This window comes from Plecotus auritus (assembly GCF_963455305.1).
Source record: "Plecotus auritus genome assembly, chromosome: 1".
Classification (NCBI taxonomy): domain Eukaryota; kingdom Metazoa; phylum Chordata; class Mammalia; order Chiroptera; family Vespertilionidae; genus Plecotus; species Plecotus auritus.
The window spans coordinates 141,487,652-141,505,275 of record NC_137770.1 but is presented as its reverse complement, the minus strand read 5'-3'; the positions used below and the strand labels follow the sequence as shown (position 1 = coordinate 141,505,275).

Genomic DNA, 17,624 nt, shown 5'->3' with positions numbered 1-17,624 from the left:
CAGTATGTATTATATAATGCCATTTCTTTATTCATTTGCCAATAAAACAGTTAGAAAAACAAAATGAAACTGGTACTGATTCTAAGAAGAGATCTCCATGAGATCAACATAAAAGGCTTAGACTATTTAAAATATGAATTATAGAATCTTAGATATCATCCTAGTTCACTCAGACTATGAGTATCTCCTGGAGTCTATAAAGTCCACTTTTTATCAGAATAGCCAATTGTCTCCATGGACGATCACCCTGAAGACTTGAAAAAGATTCTCTCTTCTCATCTCCCCATCCATACCTTCTGCCTCATCCTGAGTGAGTTGCCTTTGGTCGATCCATATCCTTTAGTGTATGAACCCAAGTTATCCAGTTATAAGGATTCATTCTGGTTGTAGGTTTAAAACATTCCCCACAACATAATGGGAACATCATGTCATTCTCTCCTTGGGCTCTATGTAGAGCCAAGGATGAAATTATCAGGGTTCTTTTTTAGAACTCAGTCTTGGAAAGTCACTTAGCTTGGCAAACCAATGCAAGAATTCTGCCAAAAGCTTTCTTTCAACCTCTAAGTCACTCTCGCTGATGGAGATGTTCAATTTTCAATTACCTTTTCTGCCATAGCTGAATGCTGTATTCACCTGCACTATGCATAACTCAGGTGGACAGTGATTCTCCCAGGAGCCCTGTTGGATCATGGCAAGGTTATTTTGAAGTGGACAAGGCAGGGGTGATATACAGTATTATCATTAGGTACATGATACTGATTGATTGTGGCCAGGATCCATCCTCCTTGGCTGAAGTCCCATTCTTGGTTGCATGGTACCCATGCAATTCTTGCTACTGGATGTTAAATATTTTGACTAATCACCTGCATTCCCAATACGAATGCCCTGCGTGTTAGAATTGTCGTTAACTGTTACATTTCTTTCTGAATTCATCTACAAATGACATCAAGAATATCTAATGATATTTTTGCATATTTTATTTTAAAAGTTAGTTATATGATGTACCTCTGAACCACTTCTTTTCACCTTATCCAACATATTTTTAAAATACCTATATAGGAAAAAATAAAATAAAATGCCTGTGCAGGCACCCTGTTGTTTTAAAAGAAATTTACTCACAACCAAGGTTACTCTACCCAGCAAAGCTATCATTCAGAGTTGAAGGTCAGATAAAGAGCTTCAGAGACAAGAAAAAGCTAAAGGAGTTCATCACCACCAAACCAGGATTACATGAAATGCTGAAGGGTGTTCTTTAAGAAGAGGAAGTTGAAGAAAAAGGTAAAGATAAAAATTATGAACAACCAAGTGACATCAAATACATACCTACCAACAAGTGAATCTAAAAATCAAGTGAATAAAAAATCTGAAGAACAGAATGGACTGGTGAATATAATAGAATCAGGGACATAGAAAGGGAGTGGACTGACAATTCTCAAGGGGGAGGGGGTGTGAGGGGTGCGGGAAGAGATTGGACAAAAAGCTTACACCTATGGATGAAGACAGTGGCGGGGGGTAAGGGCATGGGGTGGGGTGGGGAATCAGGTGGAGGGAAGCTATGGGGGAAAAAAAAGAGGAACACCTGTAATAATCTGAACAATAAAGATTTATTTTAAAAAAAAGAAATTTACTCAACTTGTCATGAAATAAAGTTAATTTCATATTTTTTCTTTCATTAATATTCTTTATCCTTCTAGACAGTTCTGTACTCCTCGGAATCTTGATGTCTCCTTTTACTCTATTGCTTAGAAAAAGGGGGGAAGTGTTTGATGAGTATTAATTGGGGTCAGGCTCCCCCAAATCAAGATGTAATATGAAGCCAGGTAAGAGGGAAAAGAACAGGGAGCAGTGACTAACATAGTTAGGATTTCTGTTTATCTTAAGTGGGTTCTAGACATCTGAAACCCCCTTTAGTTTTTGGAATTAAGAATAAGGATAATAGTGCCTACCATTTATTGCACCTGATTCATCTTGAGCACTGTTACGCTTTCTACACTGTGGTGTGTCTGAATCCATGTGATAAATTGATCTTTGCGTTCATTTGGGTTGATTATTGCATTGTGTGATCTGATTGCGTGAGGAATTTGGCCAGACATGCCCTGCTGGCTGAGCCACCAGTCCTTCTTGTATTTGATGACCTGTGAAGGTCTGCTTTGCTCACCACTAACCCAAACCTTTCTTTCTTATTTTTTATTTTCCAATTTGTTTAAAGACTTTATTTCAACAGCTGTTACAGCTTATTAGTCATCAAAATGATCAGTGGATGTGTTATAGTTTCTAGGCCGTAAAGCAGCTTCAATTGCTGAGTTACTGCCACCAGACTTCCCCCGAAGGCTTTAGACTTTCAGTTGGTAGTTAGTTTCTATTCACTGAGCCGTAACTTGTGGAAGGTAGAGTGGGAGAGGTATTTATAGAGGATCCGTGTTGCTCTGTTGCAAAACTTCTGTCAGGTGGCTAGCCTAGCCATTTTGGAATGAAAATTGGGAATGCTCTTGAGCAACTGAGTCAAGTGAGTGATCAGAGAGAAGACGGGCTGGGCCTTGTGGAGCTGACATAAGTAGATCCCAACCTTGAGCTTCAGCCTGGAAAATGGGGTGAGGACAGCTTGAGGATATCCCAAGTTCAGTGTAGATGGGGAACCAACTGGCCGATTTGGTGTGTGTGTGTGTGTGTGTGTTGGGAGGTGGAGGGCATGGAATAAAGTTGTAATTGCCAGTAAGGAGCCTGCATACTCTGGCCCCCCAGAAACAGTCCCCACCCCGCCCCCCAAGAGGGCTGAGAAGCGAAGCCAATGGTGCTTAGATAAGGTAGCCTGAAAGGGCTTCTTCTGGTTGCTATATATTTGCACCTCGCTTGCATTTTTTATTGGTCATTCCTATTATTAAATCTTTCATAACATGGGGACTTCTTAGAGCTGTATGCTAGAATAATGCCTGGTTCTAAGCAAGTGCTTCGTAAATACCTTTTCCTAAATGAGTGAGTGTGTAAGATAAGGCATCGGTATGTATTCAAGGCACTGGGCTCTGCTTTATTTTCAGCCTTCTTCTGTTGCCTCTGCTTTTTCTTCTCTCTTTCCCCATCACCCACCCTATGGGTCTCCCAGCTGCTCATCTTAGTTCTCATCTATTTGAGCCCATCTCCTCTCTCCTCATCCCCCTACCTCACACATCCCCAGAAGCCTGGGTGGGAATGTGGGCTCCTGTGACAACACAACTAGAACTTGAAGGGTGGACTTGGGAGGTGCCACCAAGGCCGTTTGTCCCTTCCCTTAGGTCCATTTGGAAAATCTCCTGGGCTTTGACAAAAAATAGAAAGTATCAAATCTTCATATTCTGAATTAATTTGTATTTTTTATTCTGCCCCTTGGTAAACACAGCAGTGTAATTGCAAACTAGTTTTCCCTTTCCCCATTAAGTTGATTCCTTTTTCTATTGAAATATATTTGATATATAACATTATATTAGTTTCAGGTGGACATATGTGAATATTGAGAAAGGATCACCAAAATAAGTCTAAATAACATCCATCGCCTCATTAGAGTTACAATTTTTCTTTCTTGTGATTAGAACTTTTAAAATCACTCTCCTAGCAACTTGCAAATATACAACACAGTATTATTAACTATAACTACCATGCTATACATTATACCCCCATGACTTATTTATTGTATTTGTTATTTTAACTACAAGTTTATATCATATCATTTATATCTTTAGACCACTTTACCCACCCCTCACCTCTTGCCTCTGGCAACCACCAGTCTGCAGTCTGTATCTATGATTCTTGAGTCATTGATTCTTGACTCATCGTTTCTTCTAAAGGAGAGCTAATGGGAGACCCTGTGGGAGTCCCTGCTCTCCTAAACTGATGGTAATGACACAGCCCAGAAGTCCCTGCTGCCTGAGCAAGGAAGTACTGGGCTTACAGTGGCTAACTCCTGCTGGCTTCTTGTCATCACATGGCAGCCCCAGAGGATGCACTGTTAGGATTCCTTCTCCCACCGTGCCTGGGATTCCCTTCCATCTCTCTCCCTGGCCTCCAGTTGCACCCTTATTTCCCGTATCATTATTTTCTCACAACCTCCAGAGCTCAGTTTCTCAGAGGCTCAAGTAAGTAAGGAGATGGTGAGTCAGTACAACTTCCCTTCAGGTTTTCCCTAAGCATGTCCATTTCCTCTCTGGTCCCATCACTAGATTGTGCAAGATGGGAAAGATGCTTACTATTTTCTAGGGCTAATACTAGAAAATGTGCCCAGAACAAGTTTTAGGAAACACAATTTTAGCACTTTTGATACATTAGACCAAATTTATTCAGTGTCCCTAAGAAGCTATTACCTCAAATTTTAAACCACTGCACAATTTTCCCTCCAAATCCCACAACGTTGAGTTTTACATCAGATGTATTTGGTTCCTGTGGCTGCTGTAACAAAATACCACAAATTTAGTGGCTTAAATCACCACAAATGTATTATTGTACAGCTGTGGCGATCAGAAGTCCAGATGGGTTTCACAGGCCAATAGCAAGGTGTTGGCAGTGCCACTCTCCCTCTGGGGGCCCCTGGGGAGAATCCATGCCCTTGCCTTTTCCAGCTGCCTGCATTCTTTGACTCACAGCCCCTTCTCACCTTCAAAGCCAGTGATACCATCTTCCAGTGTCTCTGACCCTGCTTCTGTCACCACATCTCCTTCCCTCCCTCTGACCCTTCTGTTTCCCTGTCACATATAAGGACCCTTGTCATTGCAGTCAGCCCACCGGAATGATCCAGGACAATCTCCCCATTGCAACATTCTTAAAAGGGGACATCTGCAAAGTGCCTGTGCCATGTAAAGGGACATAGTTACAGGGTCCTGGGATTAGGAGTGGACATCTTACAAGCGCCCTTATGCAGCCTCCCACATCAGGGAAGCCACACTGCCCCTGGGGCGTCTCTAAAAATATGAATATCAAAGTACATTTTCTAACTTCTTGTTTTATTTTCAGATGCAGAGAGAACTTGTTTATGCAAGAGGAGATGGCCCTGCGGCCTCTCGACCTGGGTCCACAGCTCACCCAGCCCATGCCATTCCAAATTCTCCGCCCTCCACGCCCGTGCCCCACTCCATGCCTCCCTCCCCATCCAGAATTCCTTATGGGGGCGGCCGCTCAATGATGGTCCCTGGCAACGCCACCATCCCCAGGGACAGACTCTCCAGCCTGCCGGTGTCCAGGTCCATCTCGCCCAGCCCGAGCGCCATTCTGGAAAGAAGAGACGTAAAGCCCGATGAAGACATGAGCAGCAAGAACATCGCGATGTACCGAAATGAGGGTTTCTACGTGGATCCTTACATGTACCACGAGGGACGGATGAGCATCGCCTCTTCCCACGGTGCGCACCCGCTGGACGTGCCCGATCACATCATCGCCTATCACCGCACCGCCATTCGGTCCGCGAGCGCATACTGCAGCCCGGCTTTACAGGCGGAAATGCATATGGAGCAGTCCCTGTACAGACAGAAATCCAGGAAATATCCAGACAGCCACTTACCCACTCTGGGCTCCAAAACGCCCCCTGCCTCTCCGCACCGAGTGGGCGACCTGAGGATGGTGGACATGCACGCGCATCACAACGCCCACGGGCCCCCCCACACCCTGCAGCCTGACCGGGCCTCTCCCAGCCGCCAGCCCTTCAAGAAGGAGCCGGGCACCCTGGTATACATTGAAAAGCCACGGACCGCGCCAGGACTATCCGGCCTTGTGGACCTCGGCCCTCCTCTAGTGGAGAAGCAAATGTTTGCTTACAGCACCGCTACGATCCCCAAAGACAGAGAGACCAGGTAAGGGGGGGAGGGTGGCCAGGGTGGGCTGTGCCCGCGTGTTGTTGAGCACGCGGCTCGTCAGGGGTCAGACCAAGAACAGATGTCAGCTGAGCATCGGCCTTGGGCGGCGTGTCCTGCGGATGCTGCAGCGGGCTCAGCCTAGGGTCAAAGGCCATCCTTGTCTGCGACCTCTAAATTGTTTGGGGCAAGTGAGGCAGACCCACGGCCCTGCTCAAGGAGGGCAGACACACCAGGAGTGGTAAGTGCAGGCTCCTGAGCGTGGGTCAGACCGCGTCATCCATAACTACATCTGAATAATTTGGAAGAAAATTGTGGTTAGCAGAAACCATTCAGACCAAGAAATCCAGAGCTCGTAATAACGAACCGTCACAGAAAATAAGGAGTGAGTGGTTCAAGGTGTAGCTGTTTAAAAGTGATGATTTGTGTTTTTCCTTGTGTGGTGAAATTTTGTTTTCTCATCTGGTTTGAGGAAATGGAAAGGTGTGATTGGTTGTCATCGAGAGTGATAAAACATGAATTTGCATAAAAATAGGATGGTTTAGATTTACTACTCATTCCAGAGTGATACTGAGATCAGCAAAATTATCTGGTGAATGACACACTCTGGCCATTTTAATTTCTGTTTTAATATACATATTATTATAAGTTGCTAGTCTAGAACCTTCCTACTACATTTTTAAAATTCTCCAAAGTTCATATATTAAAAGAAGAGCTAATTTTGATAGAGGGAATTTCTCTAGCCTGAATTGGTTAAAGGAAATCAATGTAATAATTATAATCATAAAATACCTCGTAAAAAAAATGCATCCCAAACTAGTTGTCATATAAATCCAGAAGATGTATGAAAAATTAGATCTACATATTTAATCATTCAGTACTTTATAAGAACCAGTGTTACCTGTTCCTCACTAAAAATGGTAATATCACTTGCTACTATTATATAACCTTACAAAAAGAAGGCCCAAATTGTGAATGTAATATGAATTGTCTATCTTACTTTTTCACACACAAATCAAAAAGTCCTGTCCTCATTAGCAGAATTTTATCATGAAAGGGCTGTCTCTCCTTACCTGTTCAGTCACAGCAGAAAGATTCCTGGAGGATGGAAAGGGAATGAACATGGAAGTTTTGGAATCATTAATGCTCTAACAAATTCTAATCCTTTCACACGAGTTAAAGAAAAAAAAACTAGCAATGGTGACTGGCTTGATTATGTAGGACTAAGAAAAATTAAGAATTGGGAAATGATATTTATTCTCTCCTTTCCAAAGGCCGTAGGAATTGAAATTCTAAGACTCAAAGAAAGGAACACGGACAGCTGAGGGGTGTGGGAATACTGAGGCTTATTGGAATAGACCAATGTCACAACCAGAGGGAAATCTACCAAGATGTTCCTTGTTGCTCAGAAGCTTGTGCTCTGTGCTTTGAAGAAAGGGTGACACGTCCTCTGGGGTGGGCTCGTGGGAAGAACTAGTCACTTAGGGGAAAGACTTAGAATCATAAGAATTTAGTAAGGAATCAGTAAAAAACATTCATCTCTGGGATACTATGTGAGGGCTAGTATCCATGACTCAGTGAAGTATGTACTAGCATCATTTCATCCTCCCCACCATTCCCCATCCCCCCCACCACCACCACCCCAACCATGCCAACTCACCTTGTGGGTCCAAGAGAATTGAGAGCTTGATTCCACCGTGGATCATATTAAGCTATTTCCACCCTGCTGGGCTGTAGGCACATTTTGGTCAATGACAGTGTATGACTTCTTTCTCAGCATGCAGTTACCACATGTTTATAACTTAATGAGCATCACTGAGCCCAAGTGGTTTTTTTTTAATTTTTATATTTTTATTGACTTCAGAGAGAAAGAGAGAGGGAGAGAGAGATAGAAACATCAATGATGAGGGAGAATCATTGAATAGCTGCCTCGTGCACACCCCACAATGGGGATCAGGTCCGCACAACCTGGGCGTGTGCCCTGACTGGGAATCGAACGGTGACCTCCTAGTTCATAGATCAACGCTCAACCCCTGAGACACACCTGCCAGGCTGAGCCCAGTTTTTCACAGCACTTAGTATGGGAGGAAACAAAAGAATTCTGCTATGTGGAGTCTTCTCTATATTGGATCAAAGTCAAGTAGAATTTTAGCCTTAAGCAGTGTCCGATTCTTTTAGGGCCTCTCCTTCCTCTTTAGGTTTCTGTTGCACCAAAGCTCAGAAAAAGTAGATGGACTTATGTTTTATATGTTAGAAACCCTTTTTAGAAAATCTAAATTATCTTATTTCTAGAATAACAAGTATTAGAAAAATTGACTAAAAAAGAATAATGTTCACCTAAAATATACTGTCATTATCACTACCATATTCTGACATATGATTATAATTATGAGCATAATTTTACTTTTTTTATTCCCTGAAATGTGAAATAACAGAGGAAGAATTTTATCTCACACATCTGGCCAAGGTGATTCCTCACCTGTTAACCAGCTTATCTTCAGAGGGTGGAATTGGAGTCCCTGTACGTACATAAGCAGGCTAAATTCCCTTTTCCTGTAGGCCAACACGCACATGCACATGCACTCACATGCACACACACGTACACACATATGCACATACATCAGCATTTAGAGTCCGCATTACTGAAACACCTGAACATCCTTAACCCAGGCACATGACAAAAGTATGTATAGAACGATTCTCTAGTAAAAAGACTTGAGTCTGGAAATTTTGCTATCAGCACTCCCTCCTATCATCTCATCGTTACCTAGATAGTAATACTTCCTCCTCTTCAACTGTAGTTCTGAAGTCTTCTAGAGAGCTTAGTGACTGAGCTGAAATGTAGTACTGCTGGGCACCACATTTATTTTACAAGTACTACTAATTTAAGAAGAAGAGTGCTGATGGTAGTAGCTAGCTTTTACTGAAAGCCTTTTATGGGCCAAACACTGTGTTAAGTAGTTTCTACACATCTTGGGATATAATCATCATGACTCAGTGAAGTATGTACTAGCATCATTTCAATTTTACAAATGATGAAACTGAGCTCAGAGAAGTTAAGTAACTTGCCCAAGGTCACAAAGCCACTAAGTGGCATATAATGTTCAGGTCCATTAAAGAATCCATACTTTTTATCAATGTGCAATATTCTGCCTGGTGCATAAGAACTATGAGTCCCACCTTCACTGAGAAGATAAGCATTTTAACCAGAATTTTCCAAAAATGTTTTCAGGACTAGATGCTAAGTGACTGCTCCTGAAGGATATTTACAATCATAATCATGGTAGAATTTGCATAATTAGCTGCTAAATATATACATGCCATTTAAAATATAGCTGCCCTAGCTAATACATTAGCACAATTATGCAGAAATAAGGAAAGAATATAGAGAACCTTCTTGGTAGATTTTATTTTTAAAACAATAAATGTGAGTACTATGTCAATTAAATTTTTTTAAAACAAGAACATAAAACACTTACTGAAGCACAAAATTATAGTTTATTGTTTCATCTATACCGTGATGTTATTTCAGATATATTTAATCTGTGGAAGTATTTTTAAGGAGTCTTCAACGCCTAAATGTCTTAACTTCATGAGGATAGGGTTCTATAAAGTGCCAAACCAATTTCTGTTGCAGTTTAATCATCTTAAAAAGCAAATAAGCCTGAGAGTGCTCTTTTTATAGAGCTCTGAAGTGAACTTTACATCTAAGACGGGAAGCTACAGAAACACAGGAGGGAGACTGAGAAATCTGTGGCAATGCTTTCTTTGGGGCACAGCTGGATCCAGATGCTGTTCAGAAGAGCATTCCATGGAAGGGCCCACATAACTGCAGGATGTTTGCAGTCACAGAGGAAAAATCCTTTCTTTCCCATCTGTGCTCAGGAAACTTCCAATGGTAGCTTTTTTGTTTTGAGAGCACATTATTTTATAACAACCCTATTGACTTGAAAATGAGTTTAAAGTAATTTCATCTTGATTCTTATATTTAGTCATGTGCCTTGATTTAATAAATTTGGCATCTCTTGTTTTTATAAATATGCTTCCGCAAAACACTGAAAAATGACAAATTATACATAGAAGATCTGGGAAGAAGTCATGTATATAGGAGAAATGTTGGTAGGGCTCTCCTCCCAAGATGGCTATGGGCTTTGGGGTAGATGAGCAGATTACAACTGCTTTGACCTTCAGGAGAGCAATTCTCATATCTGAGCTTCTAGAAAGAAAAGAAAATGATCTTGAGTGATGAGTTGGCTTTACTCAGATGACTTCCCTTCAGCTGGGACTCCAAGAAGCGAGTGGGTCCCTGTGCCTGTCAGGAAGTGCCGAGGGAACGATGTGTGACGTGACTTAGTGCAAGGGCTCTCTCTTCCCTCGGTTATAAAATTACTTCATTAAATAGCACCATTATTTCTATTCATGGCACATAAAACAGCCCTTAAGAATTATAAAATTCTAGGACATTTATGTTTTGCTATCTTGTATTTATAGTTTGGATCATATAATGTGCAATATCTTTATTGAAATAACACTCAAAATTCAAGGGTACTCATTTCAAAGTGACTAATAGCTCTCCTTTCAAATGTATAACAGATTCCTCCTAATGTAATATTTTTCAACGAAACATGGTAAACTTGAACTAAGATCATATCTTCTATTCTGCACGTACAGTAGCTAAATTCAACAAACTAGTCAAGAATCCACAGAGGAGACATTCTTGCCCTGTCTGGACATGTATATCTGGGGAAAGAGAAGCCACGTGGAACCCTGCTATGATTTCTGAAACATCACAGATTTAAAGAAACAGAATCTCTTGTCTTGAGCCAAGTAGAAAGAAGGGAAAATAAAAATTCTGTGTACAGGAGGAAGCCTGCATGCTAACTGGCAGCTTGTGTCTGTTCTTAATCATTTTACATCATTTTCTCATTTTACGAGGATTATATGTTACTGTGTTGGTAGCTTTGAGGGGTGGGATGCATTCTTGGTTTAGCAGTTGATTGAGTGAAAGTTTAAATTCAGATTTATGTCATATAAACATGTTCACAGTGACTGACAGACATTTGAAGATTTTTTTTAAACTGTGCTTTGTCCTGCTACAGAGGTGAATCTGAATTATCAAAAGAGAATGATTGATTTTTTTCCTTCTCCTGTGTGTTTCGTCAGAAGTGAGCCACATCAGAGGTATCCTAAGTAACTAGACTTGGCATCTTTCTAAAGCAAGGTTTTCTTAACTTGCTCACTATTGGTACTTTGGGCCTGATAATTGGGCGAGGGGGGAGGGGTTCTCTTGTGTGTTGTGGGTGTTTAACAGCATTTCCAGTCTCTACCCCAGTAGATGCCAGTAGCAAACTACCCTCCTTCCCCAACCAACCTTGCCTGTCATGACAATCAAAAATGTCTCCAGACATAGTCAGATGCCCCGGGGAGGTAAAATGCCCCTGGTTGAGAAGCACTGCTCTAAAGGAAATTTGGACTTTTCCCACTTAATGCAGTGGGCAAATGAAATAATGCCTCACCCTTAAGGAATGTAAATCATGACATTCCTAAAACACAGATCTTGACAACTTTTATAATTCTATTCTTTCCTCTTGGTAAAACAACTTCTTTATTGTTATAACTGGCTGTCATTAATTTCAGTTCAATCAATCTGCAATCCACCATTTATTTTTTTAAAATTTAATAAATCTTTATTGTTCAGATTATTACAGTTGTTCCTCTTTTTTTCCCCGCATAGCTCCCCTCCACCCGGTTCCCACCCCACCCTCTGCCCTTACCTCCACCCCACTGTCCTCATCCATAGGTGTACGATTTTTGTCTATTCTCTTCCCTCACCCCCCACACCCCTTTCCCCCCGAGAATTGTCAGTCCACTCCCTTTCTATGCCCCTGATTCTATTATATTCACCAGTTTATTCTGTTCATCAGATTTTTTACTCACTTGATTTTTAGATTCACTTGTTGATAGATATGTATTTGTTGTTCATAATTTTTATCTTTTCTTTTTTCTTCTTCCTCTTCTTAAAGAATACCTTTCAGCATTTCATATAATACTGGTTTGGTGTTGATGAACTCCTTTAGCTTTTTCTTATCTGTGAGTAATCTTGGTTGTAGGTTCTTGCTATTCGTCACTTTGAATATTTCTTGCCACTCCCGTCTGGCCTGCATAGTTTCTGTTGAGAAATCAGCTGACAATCCTATGGGTGCTCCCTTGTAGGTAATTAACTGTTTTTCTCTTGCTGCTTTTAATATTCTCTCTTTGTCTTTTGCTCTTGGCATTTTAATTATGATGTGTCTTTGTGTGGACCTCTTTGGTTTCCTTTTGTTTGGGGTTCTCTGTGCTTCCTGGACTTGTAAGTTTATTTCTTTCACCAGGTGGGGGAAGTTTTCTGTCATTATTTCTTCAAATAGGTTTTCAGTATCTTGCTCACTCTCTTCTTCTGGCACTCCCATAATTCGGATGTTGGTACGCTTGAGGTTGTCCCAGAGGCTCCTTACACTATCTTCAAATTTTTGGATTCTTTTTTCTTTTCCGGTTGAGTGTTTTTTGCTTCTTTGTATTTCAAATCTTTGACTTGATTCTTGCGGTCCTCTAGTCTGCTGTTAGGCATCTGTACAATATTTTTTATTTCAGTCAGTGTATGTTTAATTTCTAGTTGGTCCTTTTTCATATCCTCGAGGGTTTCACTAAATTTATCGGCCATTTTTAGGAAATTCTTGAAAAACCTTATAACCGTGGTTTTGAACTCTATATCCAGTCATTTGCTTTCCTCCATTTCTTTCATTTGTGATCTGTTTGTTTGTCTACACATTTTCGCTGCTTCCCTGAGTTGGTAGAGTAGCTTTGTGTGCTAGGTGTCCTGTAGGGCCCAGTGGCTCAGCCTCCCCAGTTACCTGAGGTGGACACTCGGTGCACCCCTTTGTGGACTGTGTGTACAGCCTTGTTGTAGTTAAGACTTGATTATTGTTGGTATCACTGGGAGGAATTGACCTCCAGGCCAATTGGCTGTGAGGATCAGCTGTGTCTATGCTGGGAGAACTTCTATGCTGGAGACACCCTTATGAGACAAGACTTGCAAAATTGCAAGAGCCTCTGTGCTCAGCTTGGATGGGGCAGAGTCTCAGGGTGGAGCAGACAGCCTTGGCTTCCTGTCAGCCCTGCCCTATGAGGCCCCTGGGTCTCAGTATCCCTCAGTAATCGCTGCAAGCAGCTCTGAGAGAAAGCTGCCCTCGAGTTTCACCCGCTGCCAGACAGTCCAGTTTCTCCCCGAATGAGTCTGGGTTCCCAGAGTCTCACCCAGAACTGGAGTTCAGCGCAGTTGGGAGCTTCCGTCTCCCTCCCACTTGAGAAAGCCAGCGCGCACTTAGCAGTCAGTCCTCTCTGCGTCACGCGCCTCCGGACCTCTGCCTTCCGCAGCTCTCCTGAGTCTCGGTGTGCTTTTCTCTTTTCCTGACAGTCCAGATTCCCCCCAAATGAGTCTGGGTTCCCAGAATCTCGCCCGGAACTGGAGTTCAGTGCAGTCAGGGGCTTCCATCTCCCTCCCGCTTGGGAAAGCCAGCCACGTACTCAGCCGCCAGTCCTTTCCGCACTTGCGTCTCCCTACCTCAGCCTTTTGCAGCTCCTCTGAGTCTCAATATGCTTTTCTCTTTCCTTCTTGTTGTAGAATTTCCATTCAGCCAGTTTTCCTGTGGTTCTGGATGGTGTCCGTTTTGTCTTTTAGTTGTAGTTTTGAAATTGTTGTGCGAGGCAGCAGTTTAGGTGTTTACCTATGCCGCCATCTTGGTTTCTCCTCCAATCCACCATTTATTGAGAGGCAGTAACAAGCAGTGTTTATTTATGAACGTGGACTCCAAAGCCAGATTGCTTGGTTCAGATCTGAGTTCTAACATTTTCTGGCAGTTGGGACCTTTGACACATTACTGACTCTTGCTCTGCCTTCCTTTGCTTATCTGTAAAATCCTATATAATAAAACCCTAATATGCAAACCAACCAAACAGTGGAATGACAAGAATGACCGGTCGCTATGATGCGCACTGACCACCAGGGAGTAGACGCTCAACACAATAGCTGCCTCCTGGTGGTCAGTGCCTCCCACAGCAGGAGTGCTACTCAGCCAGAAGCCAGGCTCATGGCTGTCAAGTGCAGCGTTGGTGGCAGGAGCCTCTCCCACCTCCGCAGGAGTCGGGAGCTGAGCTGTAAGGAGCAAGGGGTCCCAGACTGTGAGAGTGATGTCCACCATGGGGTTCTGGACTGCGAGAGGGCACAGGCCAGGCTGAGGGACCCCCCCCACCCCCAGTTCAGAGCACGAATTTCGTGCACTGGGCCTCTGGTAAGGATAATAACAGGACTTCACAGGATGGAAGAAGATTTTACAGTTAAGTGCTTTGCTCCATGCCTGCCCTACCATAAGTGCTCAGAGAGTGCCTGCTTTGAGCCAAGCATCCTACTAAGTATTATCAAACAGAGAGCTTAAACCACAGAGCTGGCTAGGACAAAGGACTATTTCTGAATATAATACCAAGAAGAACATAGAGCCGGTGAACAGATTATAGGAAACAGCAAAACTCAGTGTGAAGAAAATGGAATCAACTGGGCTTCAGGATCCAGATGAGAATGTTTAGAATATCAAAGCCATTTTAAGTCCATTTCAGGAGAGTAGTCAGGGTTACACATCTTGGGTCCAGGAGCAAAAAGAGAAGCCAGGATTAGGGCATCCTTTCACAAGGGCACCTGGGCTATGAGACTGAGGTTGAAGATGCCTAAGCAGGTGTAGTTGAGATTGTTAGATTGTCTGTTTTGATGCCTAATAGTGCCTGAATGATTCAACTTTTATCTCGATTGCTTTTCCATGCAGCTCTAATTATGGATCAATAATAAATGTTTTTATTAAATTATCAATATTAAATGCTTATGAGCTTCTCTTCTGTGCTTAGCTATAGGCTGGATGCTTTGCAGGACACAAAGAAATTTCTATGTAGTCCCCATGCACAAGGAAGATAAACTGTGAAGACTGTCATAAAACATCAAAATTGTACCCTTGCCGGTTTTTCTCAGTGGTTAGAGCATCGGCCCTCACACTGAGGAGTCCTGGATTCAATTCCGGTCAAGGACACATACCTCAGTTGCAGGATCGCTCCCTGGCCCCAGTCTGGGCACATGCGGGAGGCAACCAATCAATGTGTCTCTCTCACATCGATGTTTCTCTCTTTCTCTGTCTCTCCCCCTCCCTAACACTTTCTCTAAAAAACAATGGAAAAAATATTCTTGGGTGAGGATTAATTTAAAAAAACACATACACACATCAGAATTGTAATATAAACATATAGGCTATGCCACAGTTAAGTACAGGAAACTTCTGAACTCTGAATGCCCACTAAGTAACTGTTTTGCAGGAACAAACACAGAAATGGGATTTCATTCATGGGTGCTGCTCAGGGATTCTTTTCTTGTCACTTTGACAGTGACTCTGTCTCCCAGTGAAGCACAGAGAAGGGAGGAGGCCATGCAAGTCACTCCAGGGGAAATGGCTCCCCCAGAGTCTGCAGCTTTGTTCAGGAGCAGTTCTGTTCCCAGCGTCGAGAAGTCCAGCTGGAAAGTCAGGCCACGTTTTCTTTGAAAACAATGAAGAACAATGATAAAACTAATAATACACTGTAGGTTATAGAGGTTTCTGTGGTCCAGCTGGAAATTCAACCACCATTTATTCCAAGTTCTAAACAATGAAAGTACAAGTAAACTTTTAATTACAAGCCTAATTTGGGGATTGCTTGTACATAATTAATTCCAAAGAAGTGATACAGACAACAATGGCTATGAATTCAGACAAGGGAGCACTTTCCTCAACTCATGCTGGTCTGGAAGCCTTCATGAGAACATGGAGTTGAGCTAGAATTTAAGATATATATATATATATATATATATCAACTCAATCAAAAGATATTACTTAAGAAGTCAGACTGATCTTTACCCAAAATTTGCTATATTTCTAGCATTATGGTGCCTATAAAAATATCATCTGGATATGATGTTTTGCTGGTCTCAGAAGTCAAGTAAGAGCCAATAAATTGAATTATTACTTCAGTCACAGAAATATAAGCTTCGTGGTTAAGTAATATTTGCTAGTCATTTCTTAACTGCTGAGTGGAGGCAACAGCTGTCTGATAAACATGGTACTTAATCACCTGACAAGTTTTGAAGATAGCACTCCTCTTACACAAGGAATATTCTATCAAAAATACCAGTGGAGTGACTGTCACAAAGTCTGTGTTACTTTAAACCAATTTCTCAAAAGGAAAAGCCATCATCTGTCACTAATTAGATGAAATTTAAATATGCCCTTGTATTCCCTTTGAATATTCATGAGGTGCTGTCAATCAGATGCCTTGGGTCTGAAACCAGAAGCTAAGCCAGAGGAACGTAAATACTGTGAGATTCAGATAAGCCCCTTTCCTTGCCGACTGGAACCTCTTTTTTCAAAGAGAAGATGAATACATGCTTAGGTGCGGGTTCAGCCTTTTTGAAAGACTCAATGCAGACTCATCGTGGGTTCGACCCAGCCTGAAGCTGGGGCTCATCTAAGTCAAGCTCCTGGGCTCTCCTGATGTCCTAGCTACACTTTAGTTTCTTTGGGGGTTGTCCTTCTGTCTGGTCAAGATCAGGGAGATTGCACTTGTTTGAATTTTGAACTTTATTTTTCACAAATGAAGTGATTCAAAAATATAGCCAGGTCTAATAAGCATGAATTTGAACTTTCAAAAACTGCAGGTCTCAAAAAGTCTGTATTACCCACAACAGTCTTGTAGGACCAACTTGCATTGCCAAGAAACACCTCTCCCTCCCTGTCCATCTTCAGAGCCGGGGAATCTTAGAGACCGCACTCCTAATCGGTGACTTTACAGAAGGAGAAACAGTCAGGAGACTTCCCAAAGGTCTAGTGACTGGAGCCACTAGTCAAATGATGTTTTCACTCTCATGCTGTCTCAGTATTTCTCATCTTTTTAGTAAAGGCCGTGTATCCCAACTCCTCCAGCAAGCACAGTATCTAAGAAGACAAAATGAAAAAACACATGAGAGAAGCCAAGTATAGGAAATGTTTTTTTTCTTTTTCCTTCAGAGTCATTATCTTATTTCTTCTGAGTGCATGCTGAGAGGTTGCAGACTCAGGGCAGGTGGGAGTGGCAGTTAGTTTCACGCTCCCTTAGGACCACGCAAGAGACCATCTCCCATCGCTTCTGACACCATCTCTCATTGAAAGGTAAATTACAGGCCCGTGTTCAGGTTGCCAGAACCTGAACAAACAGCTCTTCATACTAGTTTGTTCCTGTACCAAAAAAAAAGAGCTGTCACTTCTAGAGCATGAATATTAAAAATTCCCCTCAGGGAAGAGAACGAAAATGTAAAGTAGATGATTTAAGCAAGCAGGGTGTAGGCTTGCCCTGGGGAGGGACGGCTCTCACCCCAGCTGGTGAGTCACGAGGCGGGCAGCTCGGAGCCCCCCAGGGAGCACTGGGTGTGCAGGTGTGTGCGCAGGTGAGCTAGCCGTGTTTCCCTAGGGGGACCCCACCTCCCTAAGCCTCGTGTCCTTGGCCACAATGGAACAATAACCATGACCTCTTAAGGAGACTCTGTGCCGGTTAAAGGAAAATGAGTGTAAAATCCTTTTGTGAACTGGAAAGTTTTCTATAAATAAGAGTCTTAATTGATATAACATTGTGAAGCCATAGTCCTTTGCAGAAAGGAGCCATAATGTGTTGGCCATTTGGATCTGAGACACTATGTGTCCTCATGCCCGACTTGGGACTGTATTTGGTCCCAGA

At 42.4% G+C, this 17,624-nt stretch overlaps 1 protein-coding gene across 7 annotated transcripts in view; it reads left to right on the top strand.

Annotated features, from left to right (window-relative positions):
• The window catches only part of KIAA1217, a 315,669-nt gene that overhangs the window by 245,374 nt on the left and 52,671 nt on the right, over nt 1-17,624 (top strand). For all 7 annotated transcript variants that reach the window (XM_080661410.1, XM_080661413.1, XM_080661411.1 and 4 more), the window contains exon 6: nt 4,978-5,810. In XM_080661410.1, coding sequence (XP_080517536.1) covers nt 4,978-5,810 — 833 coding nt within the window. The remainder of the gene's footprint in view (nt 1-4,977; nt 5,811-17,624) is intronic.